General features: G+C 56.9%; 1 protein-coding gene across 3 annotated transcripts; it reads right to left on the bottom strand.

Annotated features, from left to right (window-relative positions):
• Nucleotides 1–45: 45 nt before the first annotated feature.
• GLIS2 (GLIS family zinc finger 2) lies at nucleotides 46–21,356 on the bottom strand. Of its 3 annotated transcripts, none has more exons than XM_081133028.1 (7): nucleotides 21,282–21,356; nucleotides 6,045–6,288; nucleotides 4,993–5,165; nucleotides 4,273–4,449; nucleotides 4,058–4,191; nucleotides 3,855–3,976; nucleotides 46–2,917 (listed from the first exon to the last, which is right to left on the bottom strand). In XM_081133028.1, the coding sequence occupies exons 2-7, from the start codon at nucleotides 6,214–6,216 to the stop codon at nucleotides 2,118–2,120; spliced, it is 1,578 nt and encodes a 525-aa protein (XP_080989154.1). In that variant the 5' UTR covers nucleotides 6,217–6,288; nucleotides 21,282–21,356; the 3' UTR covers nucleotides 46–2,117. The 3 variants fall into 3 exon arrangements, with proteins under 3 accessions (XP_080989154.1, XP_080989155.1, XP_080989153.1); XM_081133029.1 differs by having other exon boundaries at nucleotides 3,855–3,973; XM_081133027.1 differs by having other exon boundaries at nucleotides 4,058–4,449.
• Between the last annotated feature and the right edge of the window lie 6,221 nt (nucleotides 21,357–27,577).

Here is a 27,577-nt window from a genome sequence, read left to right as displayed (position 1 = left end):
TTCTTGTTGGGTGGCCCAGCTTCGGGAATGTACAAGACAGAAACCATCGTTGCAACTCACTTTTATTGTTTCTTTATAAATTTCCTCTCACATGGAGGAATATATTGTTATAGTCATTAGCTTATCTTTTTTTTTTTTACTCTATGCTAACAGCAGTGGAGCCAAGAGGAGGAAAAACATAAGCTACGATAGAAAGGCACTTAGAACCTGTTAAAATACTGATATCCTGGAATGTGCAACAACAAATCAACAACAACACGTACACCAGCCCTCTTGGGCTTGGTCTATCACTGAGTCACATGCTGAGCTAATGTCACCTTCCAGTGCCCTGTTCCTCTGCTCCCTGGGCTTGAATCTCAACCCCCCTCATCCCCCAGCTGGGGACTTAAAGGCCTGGGGCCCTTCATGGGGTTGGTGGTGCCTGGGTCCTGGATGGGGCCCAAAGAAAGGAGACCAGCTCCTTCCTGTTCTGCTCACAGCCCCTTGGAGAGGCAGAGCCAGCACTGCCGGGCCCTATTAGGGCGGGCTGGGTCAGGGTGACCCCTCTGGGACAGAAGGGCAGTCCAGAAAAAGGTAGGGGTCAGCAGAGCTGCTGAGGAACAGAATAGGGACTCTGGAACCGCAGGGCTACTAAAGACCCCACTGCTGTCCTGCAGCTCCCTTGTTCTACTGCCAGGGAAAGGGAAGGGTTGCTCACTGAGGCCAAGGACAGGGCAGGCCTGGAGCCAAAGCTCCTGGGGGCTAGACCAGTGCCTCCTCAGGGCTTAGCGAGAAGCACATGCTAAATCCCCAGGGCCTGATGGGAGCGCCCACTCCCCAGGGTTGGGCAATGGGCACCTGGAACACTAGCATCTTTGCCCTATTCTAGCCCCTGGGGTTTTAAAATAAAAAACCATGGGGAAGCTCAGCTGGAAGAAGCCAGGGGAAACAGCATGTCACAAGTCCAACTCCTTCCAACTTTCCCCTCCCATGTGGATGGGCTGGGCCTCCTATGGCCATTCTTGACTGTTTCACCATCTCCTAAGCCCAGGGCCTCAGTCCATGACCTCTGGAAAGCTCCTGTGCCTAGCACTGGCCTGTAGCCCTCCCTTGTCTGTGTGCTGGCTGACAGCACACCCAGAATGAGAGCTTTGCCCCAACCTGGGATCATCCCCAGCCAACTTCCTGCCTCTTACCAGCCTGCAGGCTTCTGCAGCACCTAGTGCAGGAGGGCCACTGCCCCAGGCCAGGCCCACGTCACCTGTTCCCTGAGCCGGGCAAGCCCGAGGTCCTGGTACCTCACTTCCCCATACTCCAGGGCTACCCATAGGTAGAGGAGGCCAAGGGTAAAGGGGCAGCTCAGTGGTCAGCTGTCCCCTCACTTTGGAGAGCATCATCCAACACAGAGAAGGGGCTCACCCTCAGGCAGTGCTGGATGCTTTAGACAGATAGGTAGGTGGTGAGGGGCAGTGGGCAGAGCAGGCCTCCCTCTGAGCAGGAGGCACCTTGTCATAAGGATAAGGTGGCTCTTCCTGTGGCTTTGCAGGGGCCTGCGTCTGTCTTGCTCTCCCTCTGGAGGGTGGGCCAGAGGAAAAGGGGTCCGAGGAGCCCTTGGAGCAGGAGACTGGTGAGGCTAGGCAGGAAGGGTGGGGGCCTCAATCCTGGGGCTCCTTGTCATAGCTCACCACATGAAGGAGTATGGAAAGAGCCCTGGGCTAGCAAAGAGGGTAGATACCACCCCACCTGCCCCCACTGCTGGGATGTGGCTGGCAAGTGGACAAGGCGGGGGGGGAAGGGAGGGGAGACGACGACACGACGACATGGGAGTTGACTACTGGATAAGGGAGGCACCAGGGTGGAGGACAGGGCAGGGAGACTGAGGGCCAGAGGTGAGCAAGGCCTCAGCACCCATGAGCTCAGGTCTCTCTGGTCAGCAGGCAGTTCCTCCCTTGGGAGCCGGCGACACCAGCAATGACCTAGCACCATCCTTGCCACCCAGCTTGTCTGGGGCTGGGGCTGGGAGGGGGACACAGCCAACAGGCCCCAGGGGGCGGGAGGACATTATTGCTATTTCGCAGAAGAGTTTCCGTTCGTCAGGGCAGGGCCAGGAGCTTCTGGTAGCTGTCCCTGGGGCCAGTTCAGTTCACCACAGCTGGTTTGAGCAGCACAGAGCCTGGTGGGATGACCACCCAGCCAGGGGCCAGGGCCTCTGGGCTGCTGGCTGCTGAATTGACACCTGTGGACAGGTCCAGCACAGTGCCTGGCAGCAAGGGGAGTCCTTCTGGGCTGGGCCGGGAGCGGCCACTCTCAGTCCTCTCCAGGGGGGTCTTGCGTCCCTCCAGGCCCAGGGCCCTTGCTGGCACCACCCCACGCCCCTTTTCCCCCTCAGCCTTGCCACCCGTGGAGCCAGCCAGGAGAGAGACCACAGGCAGGCTTAGTCCACCAGCCCCAAAGGGTGAGGGCAGCAGTGGGTTCTTGGCCAGATTGAGGGGCAGAACGGGGCCTGGCAGCCCATGGCCCATGCCCGCCCCACTCCCACCACCCCCACCATTGCCACAGGCCAGGGCACTGAGGTCAAGGGGGCCGGGGGCCAGGGGCAGGGGCAGGCCGGGCAGGCCAGGGCCTCCAAAGAGGGCAGCTGGGTTGGGGATGATGATCTGGGCCCCACTGACATAGGGGCTGCCGTCAGGGGCAGGCAGTGGTGGTTTGGGGGGTGGGCGCAGTTGTAGGAGCTCCTGCTGCTCATGGGACACGAAGTGGCCATGAGCCTTGATGTGCTTGCGCAGCGAGCTGGGGTCTGTGTAGCGTTTGTGGCAGCCGGGCATCTTGCAGTAGTAGGGCTTGTCCACGTAGTGGGTTCGAGTGTGCTTGAAGCGGTCACTTGAGTTGGAGTAGCGTTTGTTGCAGCCCTCATATGGGCAGATATAGGGCTTCTCACCTGTGGGTGGGGCTGGTGTGAGGGGTCTCCCAGCCCAGTGTCCTGCCCCCACCTACTACTTACTTGGTAGCCACCAGACCAAGATATCCTTGAAAATACAGACTGTCCCATTTGGGGGGCGGTGTCCTCAGCACCTGGCACGAGATCTGACCCCAGACAGCCTGGATACCCCCAGGACCACTGTGCCCTGACTGTGCGCCCTTGGCCCTAGTGCTATGCTTCAAATTGCAGGTGACAGCCACTTCAACAGGTGAACTGAGGAACCTGATTACAGACTTCCATAAAGCCCCTACTAGGAGCACGCTCACAGTGAGCACTGATGAATGTTGACTACCCCTTATGCGGCCCTTACTCAGCAAAATGGCTCCAGATTTACTTAATGTGTGCTCCTTCACTGACCAGGATGGAGCAGTGAGTCTATGGGCCTTTGAAGTGTGGCCACTCCAAACTGAGATGTGCTGTACTTACCAGATCCTACAGACTTCATGCAAAATGAAGATTTTCAATGTCTCATTGTTATCTTTTTAATTTTGAAATGATAACACTTTGGACATATTAGATTCAAGAAAATATATGGTTACAGTTCATTTCACCTATTTCTTTGTACTTTAATTCAGCAATTAGGAAATTTATAATCAGGTGTGTGGCTCTGTTGGCCAGTGCTGGCCCTACTGTGTGCTGGGGTATGGTGAGGAGCAAAGCATACACACTGGCTGCAGCCACAGGTGGCATGAGTCAGTCTTACAAATTTAACAATGCTGAGTGTGGTGAGAAGACCTGTCTATCTGCTCCCGTGACCCATAGAAGTTTCCCCCAGCAAGTGGCACTCGAAAAGGTACCAGTCAACAATGGGATGCATCCCTTGGATGCCCAGGGATGCTGGGCACTCCACCATTGCCAGCCTGCCCAGCTGCTGCCCTCCAGCCCCATCTCTCACCTGTGTGTGACCGGTTGTGGATCTTCAGGTTTTCCAGGCGGGAGAAGCTCTTGCTACAGGTGGGGCAGCGGTGCGGCTTCTCGTTGGTGTGTGTGCGGATGTGGATGAGCATCTTGTACCTGCTCCAGGGAGGGCACGGAGCACGGCTCAGCTCACTGGACACCTGTGCCCCCTCCCTCCTGCCAGCTCTTGCCCTCTCTCACCTGGCATTAAAGCCTCGGCCGTGACGGGCGCAGCCTTCCCAGTGGCAGCAGTACCCTGCATCCTTCTCTGGTTTGACGTGGTAGTCATTGACGTGATCCACCAAATCTTGCAGGAGCTCAAAGAGCTGGTTACACTGCGGGGCCGGGGAGAGTTCTGAGCCCATGTGAGGCCACTCACCCAAGGCCCTGCCCCACTCTTCCTGGTCCCCACTCACCTTGGCCCAGCGACAAACCAGCTGCTTAGGCAGGGGTAGCTCTGGCGAGAGGCACTTGTCCTTGGGGGGGGTGAGGAAGGAGGAAGCAGGCAGGTGCAGGGCTCCCCCAGAGCCCAGGGGCAGGAAAAACTGGAAGGAGCTGGGGACGCTGTCCAGATAGCGTAGCGGCTGGAAATCCTGGCAGGAGAGGGTAAGGGGCAGAACTGGTCAGTGCCCTACAAGGCCAGCAGGCCCAGACCCCTTCTATCTCCTTCTGTAGCAACTTGAGTTGTCCCCACAATGGTATATCCTAGTCCTAACCCCCAGTACTTGTGTTTGTGACCTCATTTGAAAATACGGTCTTTACAGACATGATCAAGTTAGGAGAGTAGCCTAGATAGAGGGGCCTTAAATCCAGCAACCTGTCTTCATAAGAGAAAGACTTGCACACAGACACACAGGGAAGGAGGCCATGTGACAACAGGCAGAGACTGGAATGATGTATTTACAAGGCAAAGATTGCCTGGAGCCACCAGAAGCTGTAAGAGGCAAGACAGGATTCTTCTCTAGAGCCTTCAGAAGGAACCAACCCAGTCGACACCTTGCTTTCAGACTTCAGCTTCCAGACAGTGAGAGAACACATTTCTACTGTTTTAAGCCACCCAATTTGTGATCCTTTGTTACAGCAGCCCCAGGAAACTAATATACCTTCTTTCTCCAGAACCCACACCCCCTCCTTACCGGGGCGGTGGGGACTGTAGACAGGTCACCGTTGCCCTGCCGCTCAGGGGACAGCGAGCTGCTGCCATTAGGGGAGTCCAGTCCTGATGACGGTGACAAGCTGAGGTCTACCAGAGGTGCCGCTGAAAAGCGTCCCTCCACCTTCTCAGGGAACTTGGGGTTCAGTAGGAAGCCTAGAAGAGAGGCACAATTCAAAGGTGCTGAAGGCAGGAGTCCTGGTGGGGCAGGCCCTCCCACCTCTGAATCCTAAGCCATGACCCTGGAAGCAGACCTCAACTATGCCATACCCCATGACCACCCTGGGATCCCAGATATCTGAGCAACAGCCTGTACAGCTGACAGATGTGACCTCTGCAATCATGAAAGCTTGGCCATCAGCTGACATGAGAAGTGGGATGTACCCATTTTACAGACAGAATGATCTGGTACATAGTGTGAGCAACTGATTATTAGGAGCTTGAATCGAGTGCCCCTAGTTTCCCATCACACTGGCAGGTAGGGATCTTTTTAACTTTCCCTAGGCCCCTTCTGCCCCTGTTCCTTTTCGTGAAACAAGAGGTCTGAAGGCTACTTCTAGAGCCTTTGAGCTCAGAAGTGGTAGATGGGGTTTTCAGGAGCACCAGAGGCAAAGCAGAGGGCCTGAGCCCTAAGCATCCTCAGAAACACTTGCTGGGCTAGGTCCCCAATCACTACTGAACTGGCTGGCCGCCCACACTTCCTCAAAGCCCAGGAGATGGGTCTTAGGGCCCTTTGTTACTACATGGAAACCCAGCTCCCCTTTATCAGCCACTCCAACTCCTCCCAGAGGCCTCAATTTGAATCCTGGCTCTGCTGTTCCAGCTTTATAAACTGAGCAGTTAATTCCCCTTCTCCTGGGGACAATGTACTCTCCAAAGATAAACTGCTGGGGTGATGAATGGCCACAGTGTGGGGAGCACTCTGAGCCAGAAGCTGTGAGTGGCTGCAGTTATGTCCTGGTGGACACACTCTGGACATTCTATCACCATGCTTCCATCAGGGCCCAGAGACTGCTGCCCTGCCTGGTGCAGTACCTGAGGGCGGGGAGCCCGGGGAGCATGGGGTGGGGATATCGTCCACCAGGCCAAGCTCCCTGTGCAGAGCTCGGTGCCGGACCACACTCAGCGTCCTCTCCCGCTTTTCTCTTGCCGCCCGGAGCTTGGTGATGCTCAGCTTCAGGTCAAGCGGCTCGTCCAAGGAGTGCATAGTGATGGGGGGCTGGGGTTGGAGGTGGAAGCAGGTAGTGGGGAGCTCCCAAGCTGGTATTCAGGCAAGAACCTAGGGGAGGAGAGGAGCTGTGTTGTGACGCTGTGACCCCAGGCCTTCCTCAGGCTGCATTCATTAAAGCCCACAGGAGAGGGAGGCAGTAGATGTGCAGCATTGTGGAAGCTGTCTCCCCAGGTAGGGAAATCCTCTGAGTGGCCTGGCCAGCAGGTACCATGAAAAGAGCCAACCACCTACTCAGATCTTCCATGTCCACTTCCCATAAGTCTCTTCTGGGAGACAAAGCTCAAATAATCCATTTTGCCATAAAACTGAGTTTTAAGAGATCCTGCCTCAGGTCACAGAGCTAGGAAGTGGTAGAACTACCAGATTCAAGGCCAGATCTCCATGGAAATAACCAGCCAAGTCCCAAAGGTCATTTCTGACTGAGTGGCAAGTCATGCCTGGAACACATGCCCGGTTTGAGCAGGAAGACCCAGAACCAGGCCAGAGGAGTAATAAGTGTTCTCCAAGGTGGCCATGAGAGGTCCTCAGCTGACTGCTGAGCGCCTGTTGTACCGGGCCCCATAGGGATCTATGGTCACCTCTGAGAGAACAAAGCTGGGAGATTGCTGGGCAAAGCTGAGCAAAGCCTAGCCCCAAGGGATGGGGGTGCAGACAGGTGGCCTTGCCTCACAAGTGAGGTCAGGAGAAGAGGTATCAGCAGGAACAAGGAGCCAGAGGGCCCTGGGCTGCCACCAGGGGGCAGCTGGAGGCTGTGGCCCAGCCAGGCCAGCCAGGGGCAGGGTTGGAAGGAAGTGGACCTACTCTGTTGGTTAGTAAAATATATGCATATAGCATTTTTTACTGGTGATGACATTCTTTTATTATGAGTTCTCATGCTGAAATTTTCACCATTTTCTTAGAATGTCTAAATGGTGTCATTTTCTTCACATAAAAATGACCCAAGAACAAGGTCAACTCTTTTTTTGACCGGAGGATATTTTTTCCATTGATTTTGAGAGGGAGGGAGGGAGGGAGGGAGGGGCAGAGGGAGGAGGAGAGAGGGACAGAGAGAGAGAGAGAGAGAGAGACATGGAAGTGAGAGAGAGACAATGATTGGTTGCTTCCTGCATGTGGGGGGGGGGGGCAGAGATTGAACCTGCAACCCAGGTATGTGCCCTTGACTGGGAATAGAACCAGCGTCCCTTCCTGCGCAGGCCAAGGCTCTAACCACTGAACAACACTAACCAGGTCTCAAATCTTCATTCCAAATTCAAACTTTTCTTACAGCTGCAATCTTTTCACATGTGGGGAAACAGTCACAGTGTTTCCTTGCATTTGTTAATTCAGATGATTATACCCTGAAAAATCTATCTGCAAAACAAGCCAACACTCCAGTTCACTGAATCCAGGTTTTCGCAATTTAATACAGAATATCCCCATAACCACCATGTGGTAAAAGACTCTATATTTCGTCTGGTGTGTCTCCTTGAGAGCCAGTGTTGCCCATATGTGTACAGAGAGGTATGGAGTTCTCTCCATGGAACAGGATAAAGGATAGCCCCCACATTCCCACTCGTTTTCTCCTGGTCAAGCCCCTCTGCAACTTTATTTCAGACAGAGGAAGGGAGAGGGAGAGATAGAAACATGTGATGAGAGTCATTGATCGGCTGCCTCCTGCACGCCCCCCACTGGGGATTGAGCCCACAACCCGGGCATGTGCCCTGACCGAGAATCGAACCTGGATCTCCTGGATCATAGGTCGGTGCTCGACTGCTGAGCCACGCTCGGCTGGGCCCCTCAGCAACTTTAAACAGTCTTCACCCCGTTCCAAGCCCTGGCTCATCTGTCTCCCAGGACAAGCTCCACATTTTTGTTGTTAATCCTCACCTGAGGATATTTTCCCCATTATTTTTAGAGAGAGTGGAAGGAAGGGAGGGGTAGAGAAAAGAAATGATGTGAGACACATCGATTGACCGCCTCCTACACCCACCCCAGTCGGGATTAGACCTGCAACCCAGGTACAGGAATCGAACCCGAGACCCTTCGGTGCGAGGGCCGATGCTCTAACCACTGAGAACACCAGCCAGGGCTAGGCCAAGCTCCACTTTTGCTAAGACCATCCAAGCACACAGGGAACAACAAGGCAGTCTCCCCCCTCACTTAGGACCCTCAGCTTCTGGGGACACATTCCAAGACTCCACCAGCACATGGGTAATATCAGAGTTTCTGAGCTTAGGGAGGGGGACTGCGTTATCAGAGCACAGTTGGCTTCACTTGACCATGGGACTCAGGTCTGTGATTTGACTTGTCCCTGTTAAACTCCATCAGGTGAGAGTCAGCAGGTCTGTTTGGATTTGCCCCCCAGGCCATACATGGGCCAGGGACTCCCAGCCATGCAAGGGGGGCTGGGACCAGACTGCCACCCTGTCCTTCAGGAGCTCCAGATCCAGGCAATCAGGTGAGTGAATGACAGTAATGGATAGGCATGGGCCCCCTCCACTCTCCTTCTGGCTGGGGGAGGAGCTGCCCTCTGCGTAACCCACCCCCCAGTCATGTCTGTCTATCTATGTGTCTGCCTGTCCCTCCACCTGTTTATTTTTAGACACAGGCCCCTTCCAACCTCCCTGAAGCTCCTCTGTGCTAGGAGCCTGGAAGGAGAGGAAGGAAGTAAATATTTATGCTGATTAAGAATTCAGGAGCCAGGAAGGGCTGGTGGCCTGGTCCTTGGCTGGCCTAGGGCCACAGGCCTCCCCACAGCCTCCACCTCCCACCCCCAGTCCCCAACCCAACCTTCCAGAGAAGGGGACCATGAGGGCAGAATAGTTTGGAACTGAGAATTCAAAGTGACACTCTCATTGGCGTTGGTGCCCAAGCAACACCCTTTGGCACCTGCCTACTGCCCTCCCCCAAGACCAGAGGGGGACCAGGAAAGAGCCCTAAGCCCTGGGTCACCTTGTTCTGAAGACCTGAAGGACCTGGTTCTGCCTCAACCCAGAACCAGGGAGGGCCCCCAGAGGAACCTGTCTCCCAGGGCGGGGCCCAAGGTGGGAGGGGGTACTCCAGCACCCCACCCCCAGAGACCTCTGTCCCCAATTCCTGCCCTTGGGTTCTGCCCAGGGATTCATTCTGATGGGAGCCAGAGCCCAGCGTAGAGGCCCAGCCTCTCCACTCCTCGGAAAGGAGGAAGGAGCCACCCCCAAGGCCCACAGCTCCCAGCACCCCCATCCCCAGGCTGGCCTAACCCAGATTTCCCTCCCAATGGTGGCCCCCACTCTCAAGGGGAAGACGCCTGTGACCCCACTCCTTGGCCAACTTCAGTGTCCTCTTTCATCCCCACCCCCCATCCCCCAGCCAGCGGCCAGTTCTGGGCTCCAGCTCTGCTCTTTGTTCCTGAGCTGGGTAAGGGGGGCGGGTGTGAGCCAGAGTTATGCCCTCCGATGGCTGAGGGGACAACCGGGCTTGCAACCTTGGGACTGGCTCGGTGATAACCCGCGGAGGCCAGCCAGCCATCACCCAATTTAACGCTCATGAAAACCAGGCGGTGGAGAGGACCAAGGCGCCCAGAAGGGCAGCTGTCTTGCTCTGAGGGTGCCAGCAAGTTTCTTAACCAGCGGTGGGCCCGCAATAGTCGGGGCCACAAGTCTCCTACACCCCCGTGCGGAAACTCAGCAGGCATCCCCTGGGTGCAGCATGGAGTCCCCTCCCCAGGGACCTGGCTGGGGAATCTGGCTCAGAGGTGATGCGACTCCGCCCTGCTGGTGCGGGGTTGTGGAGCTGTGTGGGCGGGATCCGAGGGGAGGTGGTCTTGCTGCGGCCTGCGCACAGCAACTCCAGCTGCGAAAGGAACTAATTAGAGTGGAGGGAGCTGAGGGAGCGCAAGGCTGGGGGGGACCCACAGAGGTGGTGGGGGCGGGGCGGGGTCATCCGGGGGTGGGCCACGCTGGCCCTCTGTCCACCCCCTCCCTGCAGGCTGGGCCTAGCTGGGCCTAGACAATGGCTGCTATTGTGTGCTGCCTGTGGCCCAACAACAGGGCCCCAGCTGCTGGGCCCACCAAGATCCCCCCACACCCCCCACCCACCCCCACCCGGCATGTCTGGCCTACCTGGCGGGTGAGTGGGGGGCTACACCCTCCCATGCCCGAAGGCGGGGCTTGGACCAGGTGGGCCAATACATGGGGAAACTGAGGCCCTGAGGCCTGGTGGCTAGGGTGGATGGCATACCAAAAGTCTCGACATCCATTAAACACCTACCCTTCATGCACTGTTCTGAACCTTCTAAATCCCCTACTGTGAGTAGATGCAGTCATTTCCCCTGTCATACAGATGGGGAAATTGAGGTTCGAGGTCACCAGGCAAATAGGAGCAGGCTGGAATCTGCTCTGGATAAAGCCCCACCTTCCCTGCTTGGGGGAGGGCGGTGGGCTGGCACTAAGCCTGTAGGAGTACCTGTGTAGATGGAGGGGGGCTCCACACAGCCACCCTGAGAGGCACTCAGGGTCTCCTTGGCAGAAGCAGAGAGGGTGGGGTCTTCTGTAAGATGGGGGCTCTCCCTGCCCACCCCACAGCAGCATAAAGCCAGGTACCTGACTACTAGTGTTGTCAAAGGCGACATGAGGGACATCCCTTATTCCCAGAGTAGCCCTGAAACTGCCCTTTTGTCAGCCATGGCTCATCCAGCTTAGGGCTTAGGGACAAGCACCCAAGATGCAACTCTCAAAAGCCCCTGTGGCTTTTTTTTTCGTTTTAAAAAAATATATGTTTTTATTGATTTCAGAGAGAGGACTAGAGGGAGAGAGATAGATGATGAGTCGATTGATCAGCTGCTTCTTGAATGCCCCCTACCAGGGCATATGCGGTGACCAGGAATTGAACCATGAACTACTGGTTCATGGGTGGACACTCAACCACTGAGCCATGCCAGCTGGGCCCATGTGGCTTTCTTGATATAGCCTAGAAAAAGGAAGCAAGTCCCTGGCCTCCCCTGTGCTCCATTAGTGCTCTGAGTCTGGTGACTAGGACCATCACTGTCAACACGCTGGTCTTACAAATGGGGAAACTAAGGCCCAGAGATGGAGATTACTGCCCCAGGTTGCACAGTGGGTGGCAAGCCCAAGACTGGAAGCCATGAGTGAATATTACAGGATAACAGTACCAACAGCTAGTTGATAGCTGGGGAATGTGCTAGCAACTGTTAAGGCAAGTGCTCTTTTGTCCCTTTTACAGATGCAAAAACTGAGGCTCAGGGAGATTAAATGACCTGTCCTGACAAGAAACTCAGCTTGTCTGTGGCAGAGCTGGGTTTCAAGCCCAGGTGAGTCCAGAAGTTGTGTTCACCATTAGCCCCTCCTGTGCCAGTGGATGTGGGGAGGGGCAGGCAAAAGGGCTCCAACTTGGCACTCTCTCCCTGCCCAGGGGTTTGCCGGAGCTAGGTGCAGAGCCTAGGAGGGACAGCAGGCAGTGGGTGGGCGCTGGAGAGGCCAACTGGGGGGTGGACACAGGGAAGTTTGGAAAGCTGCAGGCAGATATGCTGCCAAAGCAAAGGGCCTACAGCCCTGCATTCCTAGGAACCACTGCGGCTCCACCCTGCTCTGGCTAAGAGCTCCACCCTCTATGGCAGCCAAGCCATAGAGGGGCTAGGGGCAGGGGCAGACCTCATCCTCTCCTGGTCTCCCTTCCTGACCAGGCAGCAGAGCATACTTAGGGCTCTAAGTATGGGGTAGACCACCTGGGTCTCCAACATGGCTCTACCACTTCCTCCCCATGTGACTTTGGGCAAGTCACCTCAGGGTCCTCATCTCTAAAATGAGAGGATAACAGTAATAAGCCACTCACACTGGGTTTTGGGGAGAAATCAATACAATGATACATATCCAATGGTTGGTTAGTGTTTCCCATTGGTATGTGATATTCAGCACCTTGAACAGTACTGGGTGCATAGTAGGTAATCAGACTTGTTGAATAAATTGTCACCATCGCTGAGTTCTCCAGTCTTTGGCCAGTCTAGAGCTGAGGGCAGCTGAGTAGGGAACAGTGTCTGCTGTTTCCAGACACTATAGTCTGACACTCATCTGGGAGCACGTGGGCTTCGATTTCGGATGTAACTAAACAATTGTGTGCCCCATAGAGAGTCTCAGGCCTCTGTTGTCCTGTGGAATGGCCACAGCTGATCATTGTCACCTTCCAGAGCCATACTGCATCAAAGAAAAAAAGCTGGGAGGCCCTGGAGAAGGTCTGAGCAGCCCTGGAAGGGGCAGGCCTCCTCCCAGGATGAAGGGGAGGGGCTTATCCTGAGGCCTTTGCCCAGCAGGTCCCAGGAGAGGGACCAGGGCAGGCAGCACTTCCTGAAGGAGCCTGGGGTTCGCCTTCCCTGGGAACCTCTTGCTCTGAAGACAGGCCCCTCCCCCATCACCAGAAGGGCGCTCAGCCAGCACCCTGGGCCTTCCCAGATCCTCTGGGAGGGCAGACCTCACTCTGGTGGGAGTGCAAGCACCCCCAGGTGACCCAGCCAGGGCTGAGCTCTCTGCTCTGGGCTATGGGGGCCTCGGGAAAGGCCCCAGCTGGGCAGCACCTGAGCAGGCATGTTTAGACAGTGCTACCCAGAGCCAGGCTACCTGGTTCCCTTCTTCTGTGCTCCCGCCCTGGCTGTGGGGCCTCAGATGGGTCCTTGTCACCCTCTCTGAGCCTTGGTTTCCTCCACCATCACAGGCACCACAATCAGGGCATCCTGCAGGACTTGCCTGGCCAGGTGCCTGGCACACAGGAGGTGCCAGCAACTGGTAGCCCTAAGGATTCCTGTTCCTGGCCCCAGGCTAGGAGTGCCCCATGCAGTAACTTGGCCTGCCAAAGTCACCCAGATAGTTCAGGCAGCATTGAAGCTGAAAGGCATGCAGCTGGCTCCCCCAACACTCATGCTCCCCAGCCCGGCTCTCCCCAGATGTACTTCCTTCCCCAACACCAGCAGGGTGACACCAGCTGGGGCAGGAGCTCACACATGGGCCCTAGCCCACAGATGAACACTCACACAGATGTGTGTGCCCATCCAGCTGCAGGGTCCAGCCTGGCACAGAGGTCTCCCCTAGGTCTGGTAGCTCTAGGCGCCCTAGTGCAGCCCCCACCCCTTGCTGCCTGCCTGCCTGCAGCCACCTTTGCACAACTATGTCTGGTATTTTCCTGTCTGCCCAGCTTCGGGGGGAGGTGGTATGTGGGGCTATGAGCACTGCCTGCACCTGGGCCTCAGCCAGAGGGGAGCTTGCCAAGCAGCCCCCACACCAACCCGCCCACAAACCCACTGGCCAGCGGGCTGGGAGGGAAGGGCTGGGCCCAGGCTGCCCAAATCCCTGGGAGGGGCCAGCACTGGGGAGCCAGACAGGACACACACCCAGCAAGGCCTAGACGTCGGAAGCCCAGGCCCTGCCCGTCAGTACTGCCACTCTTGGTGGGCTAGGCTCTCCTTCAGAGCTCTCTGGGGCCAGCAAAGGTGTTGGTCAGTGTCCCACAGGACATGGATGGGCACACACACACATGTAGGCACACGCATATGTGTCACACCTGTGCACATACATGGGACACACAGGACGTGGCAGGTAACCAGCATCGAAATCAGGAACCCAGGACCCAGGACCCAGGAGTCTTAGCTTATGGTGGGAAGCAGGGACGAGGCCTGTGGCTCACCCCTCCCATTACCGAAGGACAGGCACCAGTCCCACTGAACAGCACCTGCCAAGTCCCAGCAGGAGGGGAGGCGGGCAAGACGGGCTCTGGACTTTGGCCTTTCCCTCCCAGCCTCATTTACCCCATCACTCAGTTTTGCATTCCAACCAATGCCAGGCCCTCCATCCAGTTCTGGGGGGCCCACAGATGAGTGAGAATGAAGGGCATCCAGACTTCAGTGGGGAAACCACTGGCAACAGAGAAACAGTATTAGGGGTGAGCTGCTCCTGCCAATGGGGGGGCAGATCCGAGTTGGCCAAATGGACATGGGGTGAAGCAAGAGGGAGTGTTGGGTCCTAACATGTTCTGCAGGCTACACTGGCCAGCATGCCTCCCGCTCACCATCTCCATTCATCCTCACCACCCTGCCAATTAGGTGCTATTCTCCCCACCTTCCAGATGAGGACACACTGACGCTCAAGGCAGTTAAGTCACCTGCCAAGGTCACAGAGCTATAATAAGTAGCACAGTTGGGATTCACCTCCAAGTCCAAAGCCCACACTCTTTCTAGGTCCAGTGCTGCAGAGGCCAGGGGTGTGGGCCCAACTAACCCACAGCCAAGCTGTCTGTTGTTCATCAGAGGAGGAGTCCCAAGGGGGAGGGTAGGCCAGGACCTGGGGGCACTGGGGCCATGGAGCGTTCTGCACAGAAAGTGCCATCATCCTCTCCAGCCCAGAATCTCTTGTCCCAGACTCTCTCCTGCAGCACCTCCTTTCTCAGTAGTCCCTGCCTCCCGTGTGCTTGGGGCCCACTTCTTGGGTGCCAGCTCCTGCTTTACAATCTTCCATGCCCCCATAATCTCCAGTTGCCACTCCCGTCCTACCCCCTACTTCAGCAAGTCTTCCCTGAATCAGCCTCTTCAAACTGCACATGAACTATTCTTCCAGGTACCTGAGAGCTGAGCAGAGGACCTGGCTCTGACCCCACACTGCCAAAAGCTGCATCCCTAGCCCTGCAATGGCCCTGTGCTGCCTGCCACACTCACCTTGGGTCCAGGTCCTCACTAATATTATCACTAGTGCCACAATGTCACCAGCACTTGAGCATGCCCTGAGTGCCCAGCCCTGCACACAGTGTCATATTCATTGCTCCCAACCTTCAGCCCCAGGTACTCACCCCCTGCACCTGGCATTCAGAGCCTCTTTCCAAGAAGGGAGGCCTAGGGCAGGCAGGGATATATCTGGGGCCCCAGGGAGCTCTAAGCCTTTGGGGGGGTTGAAAAGTAGAAGGCCTCATGGAACACACCACTGCCCCTTCTCCCACAGCCCCCATACTGCCCACTCCAGCAGCATGAATTGAGCATTGATGCAAAGTGCTGGGGCTCAGAGCCAGAACCCAGGCTTGCCCCGATGTGATGTGGGCCAGGCTCTGGGCCTCAGTTTCCCCATCCAAGGAAGGAGGGGGCTCGCCTAGAAAAGGACTGGAGCTCAAGCATCCTGACCATGCCCCTAACAGCACCATTGACCTTCACTTTCCCTGGCACTTGGTCCTCAGTGAATGTTTGCTGAGTGAATCTATCTGTGGTGCCACCAGCCAGGTGAGGTGGGCAGGTATGGAAGGAAGTGGCCCAAAGAAGGAAGTGGCCTGCCCAAGGTCAAGGTGAGAGGCAGGGCCTCGGCCCTGACACAGATTCTTCCTCCTCCCTGTCCAGGGCAAGGGACTTACGGACAGGACTAGGGTGGGGCAGCTAGAATCGCCCTGGTCGTCTGGGATGACCAGAAGGACCCAGTTTCCCCAGCTTCATCTCCTGCCACTCCTATCCAGCAGTGGCACAGAGCCTGCCCCAGAACAGCTGGGCTACACCAAGCCCAGCAGGGGCTCTAGCACAAAATCTGGCTCCACCCTCATGCCCTCACCAGCCACCCCACCCTCCCCCACTTGTCCACTCCAGGCAGCAAAGCAAGTCCAGAAGCCAGGGGGCAGCCTCCGAACCCAAAAGGAAACATCATGCCAGGCCTGGCCTGCTTCAGGCCCTTGGGGCCCAGGGTCCATAAGACTATGCAGGGTGACCACTAGGTGTCCTGAGGTGGTGCTGGGGGCTTCGCCTGGAGGAGGGTGGGGCTGGCAGGCAGACAGCCAGCAGCACTGGGGTGGGGGTACTTTAGAACAGGCAGAACAATGGAGGGCCCCATAGCCTTGGGGGAGGAGGACATCACAGCTGGGGTCAGTCAGCCTAGAAGGGTGGGGCTGGGGGGCTCCGGACACAGGAGGAAGTGGCCCAGAGGAGAAATGGCTCAGGCAGGCTGGGACTTCCCAGCTAGACCCAGGTGGACATGGGGGTAAGGGAGGGAGGCTTTATCCAGACACAGCTGTTCCCCATATCATGCCCATGCAGTGGATGAGAGTGGCGCTGGGGGGATTCCCAGGCTGAATTGACATTTCAGAGGCCAGGGCCAGAAAGCGCTAGGCTCCAGTCCCCCTCTGTCCCTCCCTGACGCTGTGACCCCAGGCAAACTCCTTAAATCTCTGAGCCTCAATTTTCCCCCACCAGTACCCACATGCAACCTCCTTACTCCCAAGGTCCCAGTGGGGCGCTGGCCTGTGAGCACATTGTGCAGATGGTGGAGACCCTCTGTCAGCTGGCAGGATTGTTTTCCTGGAGGCGCCCAGGGCTGACTCAGGCAGCTCACCAATCTCCTGGGGCCTCTGAATGCTCCCCACCCGCCCTTGGACATGACTGGAAGAGGGGGCCAGAGGCTGCGTCTGAGTCCCTTCCCCAGGCAGCCATCTGCCAAGGTGGCAATACATGTGCACACATAACACACTAGAATGTCAGGCCATCCCTGTGGTGGGTACTACCTGACCTGTAGAGCAGTCAGAGGGCATGAGGAGACCCCAGCCAACCCCCAGCCATGGCCTGGAAGATTCTCAGCCCCTTACCATCTCCCACCAGAGGCATCTGGAACAGAAAGGAAACCCCCACACCCCACTTCCCATCTCTGTGCCCCCAGGCCCCTCTCAGTCTGGCCATCCCATCTTGGAGAGGGCAGCAAGGCCAGAGCTCCCCCCTCAAGATGTCCAGAGCCAGGGCCTCTATGCTGCCCGGCCTGAAGAAGCTTGGAGAAACATCCCAGTCAGCATAGTCAGACAACTGGACTCCCTGGGGATCAGTTGTGTAGAAGCTCCAAGAGCTCCCCTGGAAGGGTACCAGATATAGAAGGGGGAAAAAGGGCCAGGGACCCTGGCAGACCTAGGCCAGGCCTCACCTCCCCCATGGACAGGTCTGGAGTGGAGGCCAGGAGGATCAGTGCAGGAAAAGGGTGGATGCTTGGGGCCTGGTGTGCACAGCTGCTGGGGCCAGCTCAGGGTCCCCTCAGGAGCAGGGTTCCTTTTCATCCCAGGCTGGGAAATTGGCCATCAGACACCACTACCCCAGCCACAGCAGACCCCCGGAAACTTGGACCCCCTGATGCCCACTGGCCCTTTTCTATCTTGAGCTTCAGTTGCCTCACTCTAACAGGGATCAGTGGATCTCTATCACAAGGTTAAGGTAGCAATTACAAGTGACAGATATCAATGCCTGCAAAGTTCACAGGGCCATTGGAAGACACTGTTGATTTTTTTTTTACCAGGTGTTCCCCCCACGCTGCTCTATCCCTGACCCACTTCACTCCCCTACCCCTCCTTGGGGACCTAAGATGGCATTTTTATTAGTTGCAGAGACAGCAGAGGTTTACGGGGTTATGTGGGAGCCAGGAAGAAACCTGGGTCTACTCCAGGCTGTGCCCCTGCATGAGATCTCCACTCCTCCAGCAAGTCCTTCTTTGTCCCAGTGTCAAAGCAGTGGCCCCAACCCTGGCTGATCAGCAAAGCACTAGAGGTCCTGGCTGACAATGGGAGTGCCTTACCTGGCCACACCTGATTTAGAATTCTCCAGGGTAGGGCTGAGACATCCACCTGGGAAACACTGGGCAGATGTGTCCCAACAGTCTTGAAGGAGCTGTGCTCCCCCACACCCAGGGCAAGGTTGGGTGTCCCGGCATTCTTAGAGAGGTGAACCCTCAGACACATGCCTGGACCTCAGCCTCTCTCTAGGGCCTTTTCACAGGCCCTGGAGGGGTAAGCAACTCCAGCAGGGTGGGGGGTAGGGATCCACATCTTTCTGGCTGGCCCCAGAGAGCCCCTCACCAGCTATTAGTGCTCCCCACCTCTGAGAAGGCCACTTGTTTGGGTGAAGGGAGGATCACCAAGTACTTTCTAGGGGTCACCCCTCTGGCTTTAGTCATCTGTGTGAAATATACAATGATAACAATGAATAGAGAAAGGATTCTCTCAGCCTCAGAAAAGCAGCCCCCAATACCCACCCTCCCATTCCACCTAGCTCAGGCCTTTCCACTACAATCCAAATTTCCTACGTGGGTAAGGGGCCTCTTCAGTTTGCCTCCCCCGGGACCCAGGAACCTGGGAAGCATACCCCATTGGAGAGGAAAGGTGGGAACAGGAGTCTTCCCCACCCTGTCCGGCCCCCCTCTCTCCGTCCAGCCCTCCTCTCCGGCATCAGGGGCCCATCCCAAACACCTCCCAAAGAGTTCAACTGCAGGCCCCACTCCCCACATCTGGTCACCCGGCCACAGCTTTCACCACCCTCCCTCATCCTGGGATTGCCCCAAACTCTGCCCAGCATCCGTCCCCGCCCCCTTGCCCAAGTGGGAAATTGGATGGAAAACCCACATGGGAAAATATCAGGAAAACACATTCTTCCTTCTACACCACAGCTTAGACCCTGGGAGGATTAGGTGGCAGAAGACACTCCCACCGCCCAGGGCCAAGGCCAAGCCAGGGAGGGAGGGGAGAGAAAAGTGGGGGCCCCATGGTGGAGCTGAGGGCGGTTCAGGCCTCCAAACAAGCCCCAGGAGGGGCCCTAGAGAGTTTTGCCTCCTTCTGGTCAGTTCACCCTCTCACCCTCCATGGGCACTCCCAGAGAGGCAGCCAGGGTAGCCCAGGGTAGCCCAGGCAGGAGAAGACATGACTGTGGCTACCCATTTGCAGCTGGGCTTTTTAGAAACAACAAAAGCTTTGGGGGGGAGCGCGGTTCACACGATTGTTTAAAATGAGGTTTTTGGATGTCTGTGGCATCCAGTTATTCATACTGGCTCCACCCACGGACAATTGAGAGTTGGCCTTTGTTGGTCTTACCCCTCTCTCAACAACCCCCCCCCCCCCCCCCCCCCGCCCATCTTCTCATGGACTCTGAAGCTCAGGAAGCTCACCTTGTCTGACCCCTTGGTTTGACAGATGAGGAAACTGAGACCCAGAAAGGAGAGGAACCTGGCTCAAGGACCCCCTGGGAGTTGGTGGCCCAGCCAGAACTCAATTCCAGAACGGCAGACTCCTAGGAGGGGGCTTTTCCCACTCACCCTCCAGGCTGTGGCCCAGCTCCAGTGTATCCCCCAAAGCCACTAACCCCAAAAGCAGTGGTGCCTAGAAGTGGCATGACTCACTGTCTGGCTTTCTGGGGCACCCCCTCCCCATCAGTGAGGGAGGGACTGGCAGGTGTCCCTATGTAGAGAGCCAGGAGAAGGGAGAGGCCCCCCAGGGGGCCTGTGCCAGGGTCACTCAGAGGCCAAAGAGCCCCAGCTGGAGGGATTTAACACCAAAGGTTAAAGGTCACAGACAGGGAATGGTGGGCAGGCATGGGGGGGTCAGAGGGTCAGCACTAATGGCAGCTCCGGAAAGGAGGGGGAGGGGAAGGGGCTGAGGAAAACAGGGCTGCTTCCAAGGGGTCCTCAACTCCATAAATGGTGCCCCAAACCCCTGGCCACTGCCTCCTGCTTGGTGGGCTACAAACAGGGCCAAGGGGACCTGGGGGTGGGCTGTGAAATGAGTTGGGCTAAAGCTCAGAAAGAGGTGTCCTGGAAAGGGCCCCCAGGTGCAGCCCCTCCCCCAATACCGGTCAGGACCAGCTGGGAGGCCCAGCTGTGGCCCAGAGGGGAGAAGGAGGAGCAGAGAGGGGGAAGGCTCGGAGGTCATGGGGAGGGATGTAAGGGCTGTGCTGGAACAGCTGTGGCACTGTGGCACCCGTGTGGGGCTAGGGGAGGGCTGGGTGGGTGGGCAGACTGAAGAAGCCACTTTCCTCTTCCCTGAGCCTCGGGGCTGAGGAAAGCCCTGGAGGAGACACTGGGGAACAGAGTGTCTTCCCTAGCTGTCTGCTAAGCCCCACCTTCTCTCCAGGATGCCAGGATCAGGCATGTAGGACCCTCAGGATGGCTGCCTCCCAGGACCACAGCTCTGGCCTGTCCCTGGCCCAGACCAAGAACCACAGGAGCCCAAGCCTTGGCCAGGTCCAGGGCTGGCCTGGCTGCCCCTTCAGTGTCAAGCATTCCCTTCAGAGCCAAGATCCTGGGCTGAGATGGCTAGGGGCCCAGGGCTCCTCCCAGGATCCCTTCCCGCTTCCCAGGCCCCAGGGCAGGGCTGGGTAGCTCCTTGCAACCATAGCTGCCCTGGGGGGAGGTGAGAGGGGGGGCAGCCAGGCCAGGCAGGCCCTCCTGGACAAGCGACAGGCGGCTCGCTGCCCTGCTGTGGCCTGAGTACCCGGCAGGGCAGGAAGTGTGCCAAGGCCTCCAGGTGCCAGCCTGGATTCTAGCCCCATCCCAGGGGGCCTGGACGGGGTGGGGGGGGCAGGGCACAGGCATTTCCCTCCCTCCAGATGCACCTGCCTTGCCCCCTTCAGACTTTTCCTCAGGCGGATTGGGTACCCCTGCCCTCCCCACTCTGCCAAGCCCTCTGCTTGCACTCAGACAGCAGGGATTGGAACAAGTGCTGGACAGGACTCTAGCTCCCAGTCCAAACGCGGCAGCACCCCCGTCCGGAACCTCAGGGACGCCTCCCTCCCCCGTTCAACGAAGGGTCAGGTCTAACCAGGGGCAGCAGGGGAGGAGACTTTGGAGGACAAGGGAAGAGACACCTTTCAAACCCCGTTTGAAACAGCCCGGCACAGCCGTGAAAAAAAGAGGCTGCCCAGCAGCCCTAGACAACTTCTTGCCCAGGCTCCGGGGGCCCCCCTCTCACCCCGCAGAGCGCCCCCATTGCGGCCGCCCAACTTCCCAGCCGAAGTTTGCTCCCGCCCCGGGTCCGGCCCCGGCTCGGCCGGGCTGCTGGACGGAGGGAGGGCAGAAGGGAGGAGAAAGACATAGAGACGGAGGGACGCAGTCCGAGAGCCGGCGAGAGAGGGAGCGCGCAAGCCAGAGAGCGAGGGAGCGAGCGCAGGGGCCCCGGCGAGGGCTCACAATGGCCCGGAGCGAGGCGCGGACGCGGTAGGGGGAGGCGACCCTCGAGTCCCGCAGCCCCCGCAGGACAAGCCGGCCCCCCGCCCGGTCCCCGTCTCCACGACGTGACGCCAGGGGGCTTCCTACCTCGGCGGCGGGGGCGGTCGGGCTCCGGCGGTCGGGGTGCGGCGGGGAGTGAGCGGGGGAAGGGCCGGGGCGGGCGGGGGCCGGGGCGTGAGGCTCACGGGGCGCGGGCTCCCCTGGCACGGCCGCCCGGCACCCGGCCGCTCCGCCACATCTGCAGCTCCGGCGGGGAAGGTGGCCGCGGCGGCCGGGCCGGGCCGGGATGTCTTACAGAGGGAGGGAGGGAGGAGGGCGGAGGGAGGCGGGGGGAGGAGGAACCGGCAGGCTGCGGAGGAGGGGGAGGAGGAGGGGCTCGGGGGGCGGCCGCCCTCCCTCCTCCCTCCCCGCTGCTTCCCTCCAGCCCTCTCAGCAAACCCCTCTCGCCGCCGCGGCCCCAGGCCCGGGGCGCCAGCTGCCAGGCGGGGAGTGAGCGTCGGGGGGAGGGGGCGGCCGCGCGCTGGCGCTGGGCCGGGGGAGGGGAGGACTGAGGGCAGCGAGGCAGCGGGGAGCCGGCACCCGGAGGGAGGGAGGGAGGGGGCGCGGGGCCGCGGCCTGGAGAAGCGCGTCCTCCGGGTCCCCATCCTTGGGTTCACCCCCCCCGCGGCCCCGCCTCCAGCCGGAGGGCAGCGCTAGGACACGGCCTGGAGGTGGCCCGGGGGGGCGGGGGGCGGGGAGGGACGTCCCGCCCTCGGGGAAGCCCGGGGAGGGGGCGGGCTCGCAGTGTATCCAGGGAGGGCGTGCGGGCCCAGAGGAAAAGCCCGGAAAACCGGGAAGATGAAGGAGGGGGCGGGGCCCATCTCCTCCCTCCCGCGGGGTCACCTTGGCCAGGCCCCCCGCAGCCCCAGGCGGCGGGGAGGGCGGCAAGAATGCCTCTCCGCCGGCCCAGATTTCTCCGCCCAGCCCAGTTCCAGGAACGCGCGGGCAGCACCCGGCGGGCAGAGGCCCCAGCTCCCGATTCGGAGCAACGCACGCCGGGGTTCGAAGCCGGGCTCAGCGCCTCCCTTCCTCCCTCCTGTCCGACGCCACGCTAGTTACCCCCCACCCCCCGCCCCCCGCCTTTCCCTCGGCCTCAGTTTCCCTCACAATGGACCAGGTCAGGCCCGGAGCAGTCCGGGCTTCCGCCTGGCCCCAGCCTTGGTTCTAGCAGTTGGGGCAGCTCGTGTCCTCAGCTGGAGCGCCGCGGGGTCCTTGATTGAGCTCGGCCCCTCAGCGCCCAGCGCAGTTCGGGTGAGGAAGTGGAAGGAGTGGATACACTCGAGTGAGAAAGCCCCGAACCTGCACCCACTAAGTTGTTTTTACCTCCTGATGTTGAAACCCGACTGGCGTTCTTGAGTGTGTTTTGTTTGAGCCAATCTGGAGCCCCCGCCCAGTTATCTTCTTGCTGCTCTGCTGTCTGGTGGCAAACCTTGGTTTAAAAAGAGCCCAGCTGCAGTCGGCCAACCCTGCCGCTACGCAGTTGGCCTTGAGTCCAGCAGACAAAAAGCATCTTATACAGGTGAGGCATCTGCCTGGGGGCGTAATTCCGCCTTCATTAGCGTATTTGATGGCCGGTCTTCGCCGGCTGCTGGAGCGAGCAGCAGCGTCCCCAGAGCCTGGCCACAGTGCTTGGCACATAGTAGGTGCTCATGAATCGTTACTTGGGCACACGGTAGATGCTCGTTATATTTTGGGCAAGTGGATACACAGTAGGTGCTCATGACTGTTGCGTGAACGAACGTAGACTATGTGTTCATTCCATTTTAAGAGAATGAACACATAGTAGGTGCTGGTGGCCTGTTGCATGAATGGACTCATGACTGCAGCTTGAATAGACACAGAATAGGTGCTCATGAGCTGTTGGGTGATAGATGCAAGGCCAGTAGGCCTGTAAGGTAGTGATTTGGATGTGACCCCACCCCCACTTGGGTTTCCCTCGTGTGGATTGTGTGGAGTGAGGTCCAGTTAAACATTAGCCGGCAGATGGGCCTGGCGGGAAGTCCAGCTTCTGGACCTAGCGCCTCCCAGGAGGGGGCTGTTAAGGGCCAACTCGCCTGGTCCACTGACCAGCGGGTACGTGGGGAGGGGCGGAGGCTGAGGGACGCAGAGCGCCCCCTCCCGGCGTCCGGGTTCGTGGGGATTCAGCCAGCAGCGCAGCTCTGCAGTCCACAATGTCACAAAGTCTTATCCCTGCCAGGTTAGGCTCCAGCCCCGGGGAAATCCAGGTGTGCGAAAAAGGTACACAAGGGGCTGATTTTATATCAGTTAAAAATGCTTACTGAGTTTTTGCAGGATGCCAGCCACTGTACAACAATGCAACAAAGAGTGACAACCTCAGTTGCCCTTGCTCTCCTGGAGCTTATAGCCCAACAGGAACTGAATCCAGTGACCAGGGGAATCCAGTGATCTCCAAGCCATAAAGGGGATTTTATTAGCAATCACTACCAGGTGTTAAGCCTGATCCAAGGCTTGTCAATTCCAGGACCCAGCTAGTGTCCCCTTGGCTTCAAATAAGTCCCTAAATTGACTCCTGCAAATGCAACAAAAATGAAGAACGCTATAATTTTGGTGGAGTTGACCCAACCAGAAACCCCCAGTTCTCAGCCAGACCAGTTCTTTCTCTGTACCAGATGCTTTACTTTAATTATATCTACAACAACCCTGAGGGTGGGTTCTATTATTATTGCTGTTTTACAGAGGAAGAAACTGAGGGCACAGAGAGGTTAAGTACTTCGAAGCTGGTAGGAGGCACAGTACAGACTGCAATCTCAGTCAGTCTGATTTCAAAGCTTGTGTTATAATCTGCTATGTCCCTGGGGCATCAGATAACTGGCAGGGTGGGGTTTGGCGACATCTGAGAGGGCCAGGCTTTGAGAGTTTCAGGAAAGTTGGCTTTTCCAGGAGGCAACACCTACTATAGCATATAGCAGTCAGGCCAGGCCAGGCATCCTCCTTCTTAGTGAAAGGTAGGTGAGGAGAGATGTCTTCCTTCCTCACCATCATGCTGAGTTTCCTCTCTCCAGAGTCCTAACTCTAAGCACCCATTCTTTGTTACCTGCTCTCTCCCAAGTGTTATGGACTATCTCCCCTATTAGACCCTAAATTCCCCAAGGAGTAGGGAGTAGGATACAAGGGCATTATCTGCTTTGCCACTCCCCCGCAGAGTTCTGCCCAGGGTCTGGAATATAGTATATACTTCATAAATATTGCTGTTATGAACTGAATGTTTGCATCCTCTCTAAATTCATAGGTTGAAGCCCTAATCCCCAATGTAACTGTATTTGCATGTGGAGGGCATAAGGGTAGGGTCCTCATGATGAGATCAGTGCCCTGACAAAAAGAGGGAGATAAGATCTATTTCTCTTCCCCTCTCTCTCTCCTTCCCTTCCTCTCTCTGCCATGTAAGGACACAGCAAGATGGCCATCTGCAAGCAAGGAAGAGAGCACTCACCAGGAAGTGAATCTGCGGGCACTTTCACCTTGGACTTCCCAGCCTCTGGAACTGTGAGAAGTAAATGTGTGTTGGTTAAGCCCCCCAGTGTATGGTATCCTGTTATAGCAACCTGAGCTGACTAAGAAAATTGCTGATAGATAAATTTTGGGGACTGAATCTTGTCCCGTAATCTTTCATCAATAAACATATATTGACCATCTCCTAGGTTCCCCATTCATTCAACAGATGCTAATTAAGCTGTTATGTGTTTATTCAACATTTACTGAGGGTCTACTATGTGCCCAGAGTTAGACAACCCCATCTATATTTTCAAGGAGATCTCTCAATCTAGCAGGGACCCCCTGCCTGTCAGTACTCAGAGGGGAAGTGTTATAAACACAGAAGCAGAGCAAGGACGATGGGCCAGGTACAGAAACTCATCAGGGCAGAAAGCCCCAGATGCCTCCCAAGGGGCAAAAGTGGGGAAAAAAGAAGCTTGTCCCCAGGGTAACCTGTCCTCCCCTAGCATATCCCTGGTCATGCCTTTAGACCCCCTGAGCAGTTCCTCCCTAAAGATAACATCTAGACCTCAGTTGTACTTCAGCTCCAAGCCCAGAAAAGCAGCAAAACCAGACAAGTGATGCCTTGGCTGCCTCAGGACCAGCTACATTGGCTAATGACCCCCTGCCCTGGCACTGACCATTCAGTGGAGACCACGACCCTGAAAGAGTGAAAGAGTACACCTGGAAAGCTGATGAATATTCTATTGAGACACTCCTCTGAGACCTCCCCCAAGATTTCCACCTGCAAGAGAAAGATAAGTAAGCTCAGGACAAGACCCAGTGTGTGCTCCCCACTAGGGGAGCAGGCCAGCTCCATTCCTTCCCCCTTCTTCCTTCCAAAGGGATCCCATGAGACTTGCAACCAGGGGAGCAAAGGGCAGCAGCAGCTCCTCCTGGGCTTACCCCTGAACCTGTCTCCAAGGCCCCCTTTTCTCTCTGACTTCCCAGTGAGCCAGAGCAGCCCAGCCTCAGCTCTCCTGTTGCTTCTTCTGTGCACCTTCCTTGTTTCACTGTCCCAAGAATATTTTTGCTGCCATCATGGACCCAATACCCTTTGGCTCAGTGCTGTATAGCTCTTCCCTTTGGATATCCCCATTCCCCATCCCCTTTTTCTTAAATAAATTTAATTTTTCTGTATTCACCATCTGAGATGGCTATTTAGCCTGCCTGCGCATCACTGACTTTAACCTTTCAGGAAGTGGCTCACATACTCACACACATGGCTCTTTAATGCACAATGCTAGCTCCAGCAGGAAACTCAGTATAAGCACAATTTTTGTCTTTCTAGAACCGTTACTCTATCTAAGGAGCTGAGAGTGAACATGAAGAAGGGAGCCATAAATCCTACATTTGCAGACATAGGAGAGGTGACAGGAACCAGGACAGATGAATGGCAGCACACCATGAACTCTGGCATTGAACTTAGCCCAGCTCTTGGTTCTCTCTGAACCTTAGTTTCCTGTGTGAGGCTCAGTGGAGAGGGTACACAGAGGACTTCCACCAATTCCAGTGGGGAGAAGGAGCAGTGCGACAAATGGTAGCTATTATTATTAAGGAAGCCTGCAACTAACTATGAGTGGGACCAGGCACAAGAATGGAGTGATGGAGAAAGTGAGATCAGGATGACTTATTAACCTTGAATTGGCATCCTGATGAGAGTCTCTCCAGTTGGCACTGTCTTGCCTTGCCTGCTGGCTTGCCCTGCCTGCAGGACTGGGGCAGACTATGGGTGGAGTGTTTATTCTGGGAAGCAGCCCTGGCTGCTCTTCACACCCTGTGCCAGTGAGAAAGGAGGGCTTCAAGTCAGAACTGAGGCCCCTTCTGGGCCTGGCCTGGCCCTTAAGATCCTACCCACCTGCCTGAAGGGCCCAGGGCTGAGAATGCCCAGGAGCCACAGCCCAAGGGGCAGCTGGGTGGTTCAGGTTTGGGACACACCCTGTGGGACTCACCTGACCCTCAGGAAACTGGTCCTGGAGGGCCTGAAGTACTTCCCTTTTGGAGTTCTTGGAGGTGAGATTCCTGGGCTGAGGGGTGGGGGTGAGTGACACTGGAGGTGGGGTTGTGACTTCTCTGTCCCTAGCAGAGCCCCTGAGTGCTTTAATCAGGGTCAGCTTCATGATATCCACCTGTGCAGTCCCACAAACCTGGCGCTTAGAAGGGCTCATGCTTTGGGACTCAATATTCTCCCATCACCATCTTGCAATTCTTAATCTTTTTGTTGTTGTTAATCTTCACCCTGAAGATATTTTTTCCATTGATTTTGAGAGAAAGTGGAAGTGGGGGGAGGAGGGGTGTAGAGAGACTAAAACATCCACGTGAGAGACACATCGATTGGCTGCCTCCCACATACACCCCAACCAGGCTGGGATTGAACCTGCAACCCAGGGACGTACCCTTGAGCGGGAATCCTACCTAGGACCCTTTAGTGCTTGGGCAGATGTTCTAACCACTGAGCCACACCAGCCAGGGCTCTTGATCATTTTTCAACACAGGGCCCCTCTGTTTTCCTTTTGCACTGGGTCCAGCCAAAGGTCCAGCCTGTCCAGCCTTCATGCTTTCGTTTCCCCTAGTATGTAACTCGTGCCTCCAGTGGGGCATTCAGACGCACCCCTCAGCCACACCCAGCCACCCAGCAGTGCCCAGATAAGCCCATTTTGGGGGGCAAGCACCTCCGGAAAAGCCCAAGACCTGCTGTGTAAATAAATGGTGGGTACCTCACTCAACTTTTCTGAGCTTCTGGATGACAATATTGTACTTACCTCAAGTGGACTGTTGGGAGGATTAAGAGAAAAGTTCATATAAAGGGCACGGTGCCTAATACAAAATAGGAGCTTAATAAATTAGGACTA

Source organism: Miniopterus schreibersii (genome assembly GCF_964146895.1).
Source record: "Miniopterus schreibersii genome assembly, chromosome: 3".
Taxonomy (NCBI): Eukaryota; Metazoa; Chordata; class Mammalia; order Chiroptera; family Miniopteridae; genus Miniopterus; species Miniopterus schreibersii.
This window is presented reverse-complemented; position numbering and strand designations above follow the sequence as displayed.

Coding starts and splice junctions, on each gene's coding strand:
- GLIS2 (XM_081133027.1), bottom strand. CDS start 6,216: ATGCACTCCTTGGACGAGCCGCTTGACCTGAAGCTGAGCATCACCAAG. Junction 5,166..6,044: donor CCCGGGCTCCCCGCCCTCAG/GTACTGCACCAG, acceptor CCTCTCTTCTAG/GCTTCCTACTGAACCCCAAG. Junction 4,450..4,992: donor CTACAGTCCCCACCGCCCCG/GTAAGGAGGGGG, acceptor CTCTCCTGCCAG/GATTTCCAGCCGCTACGCTA.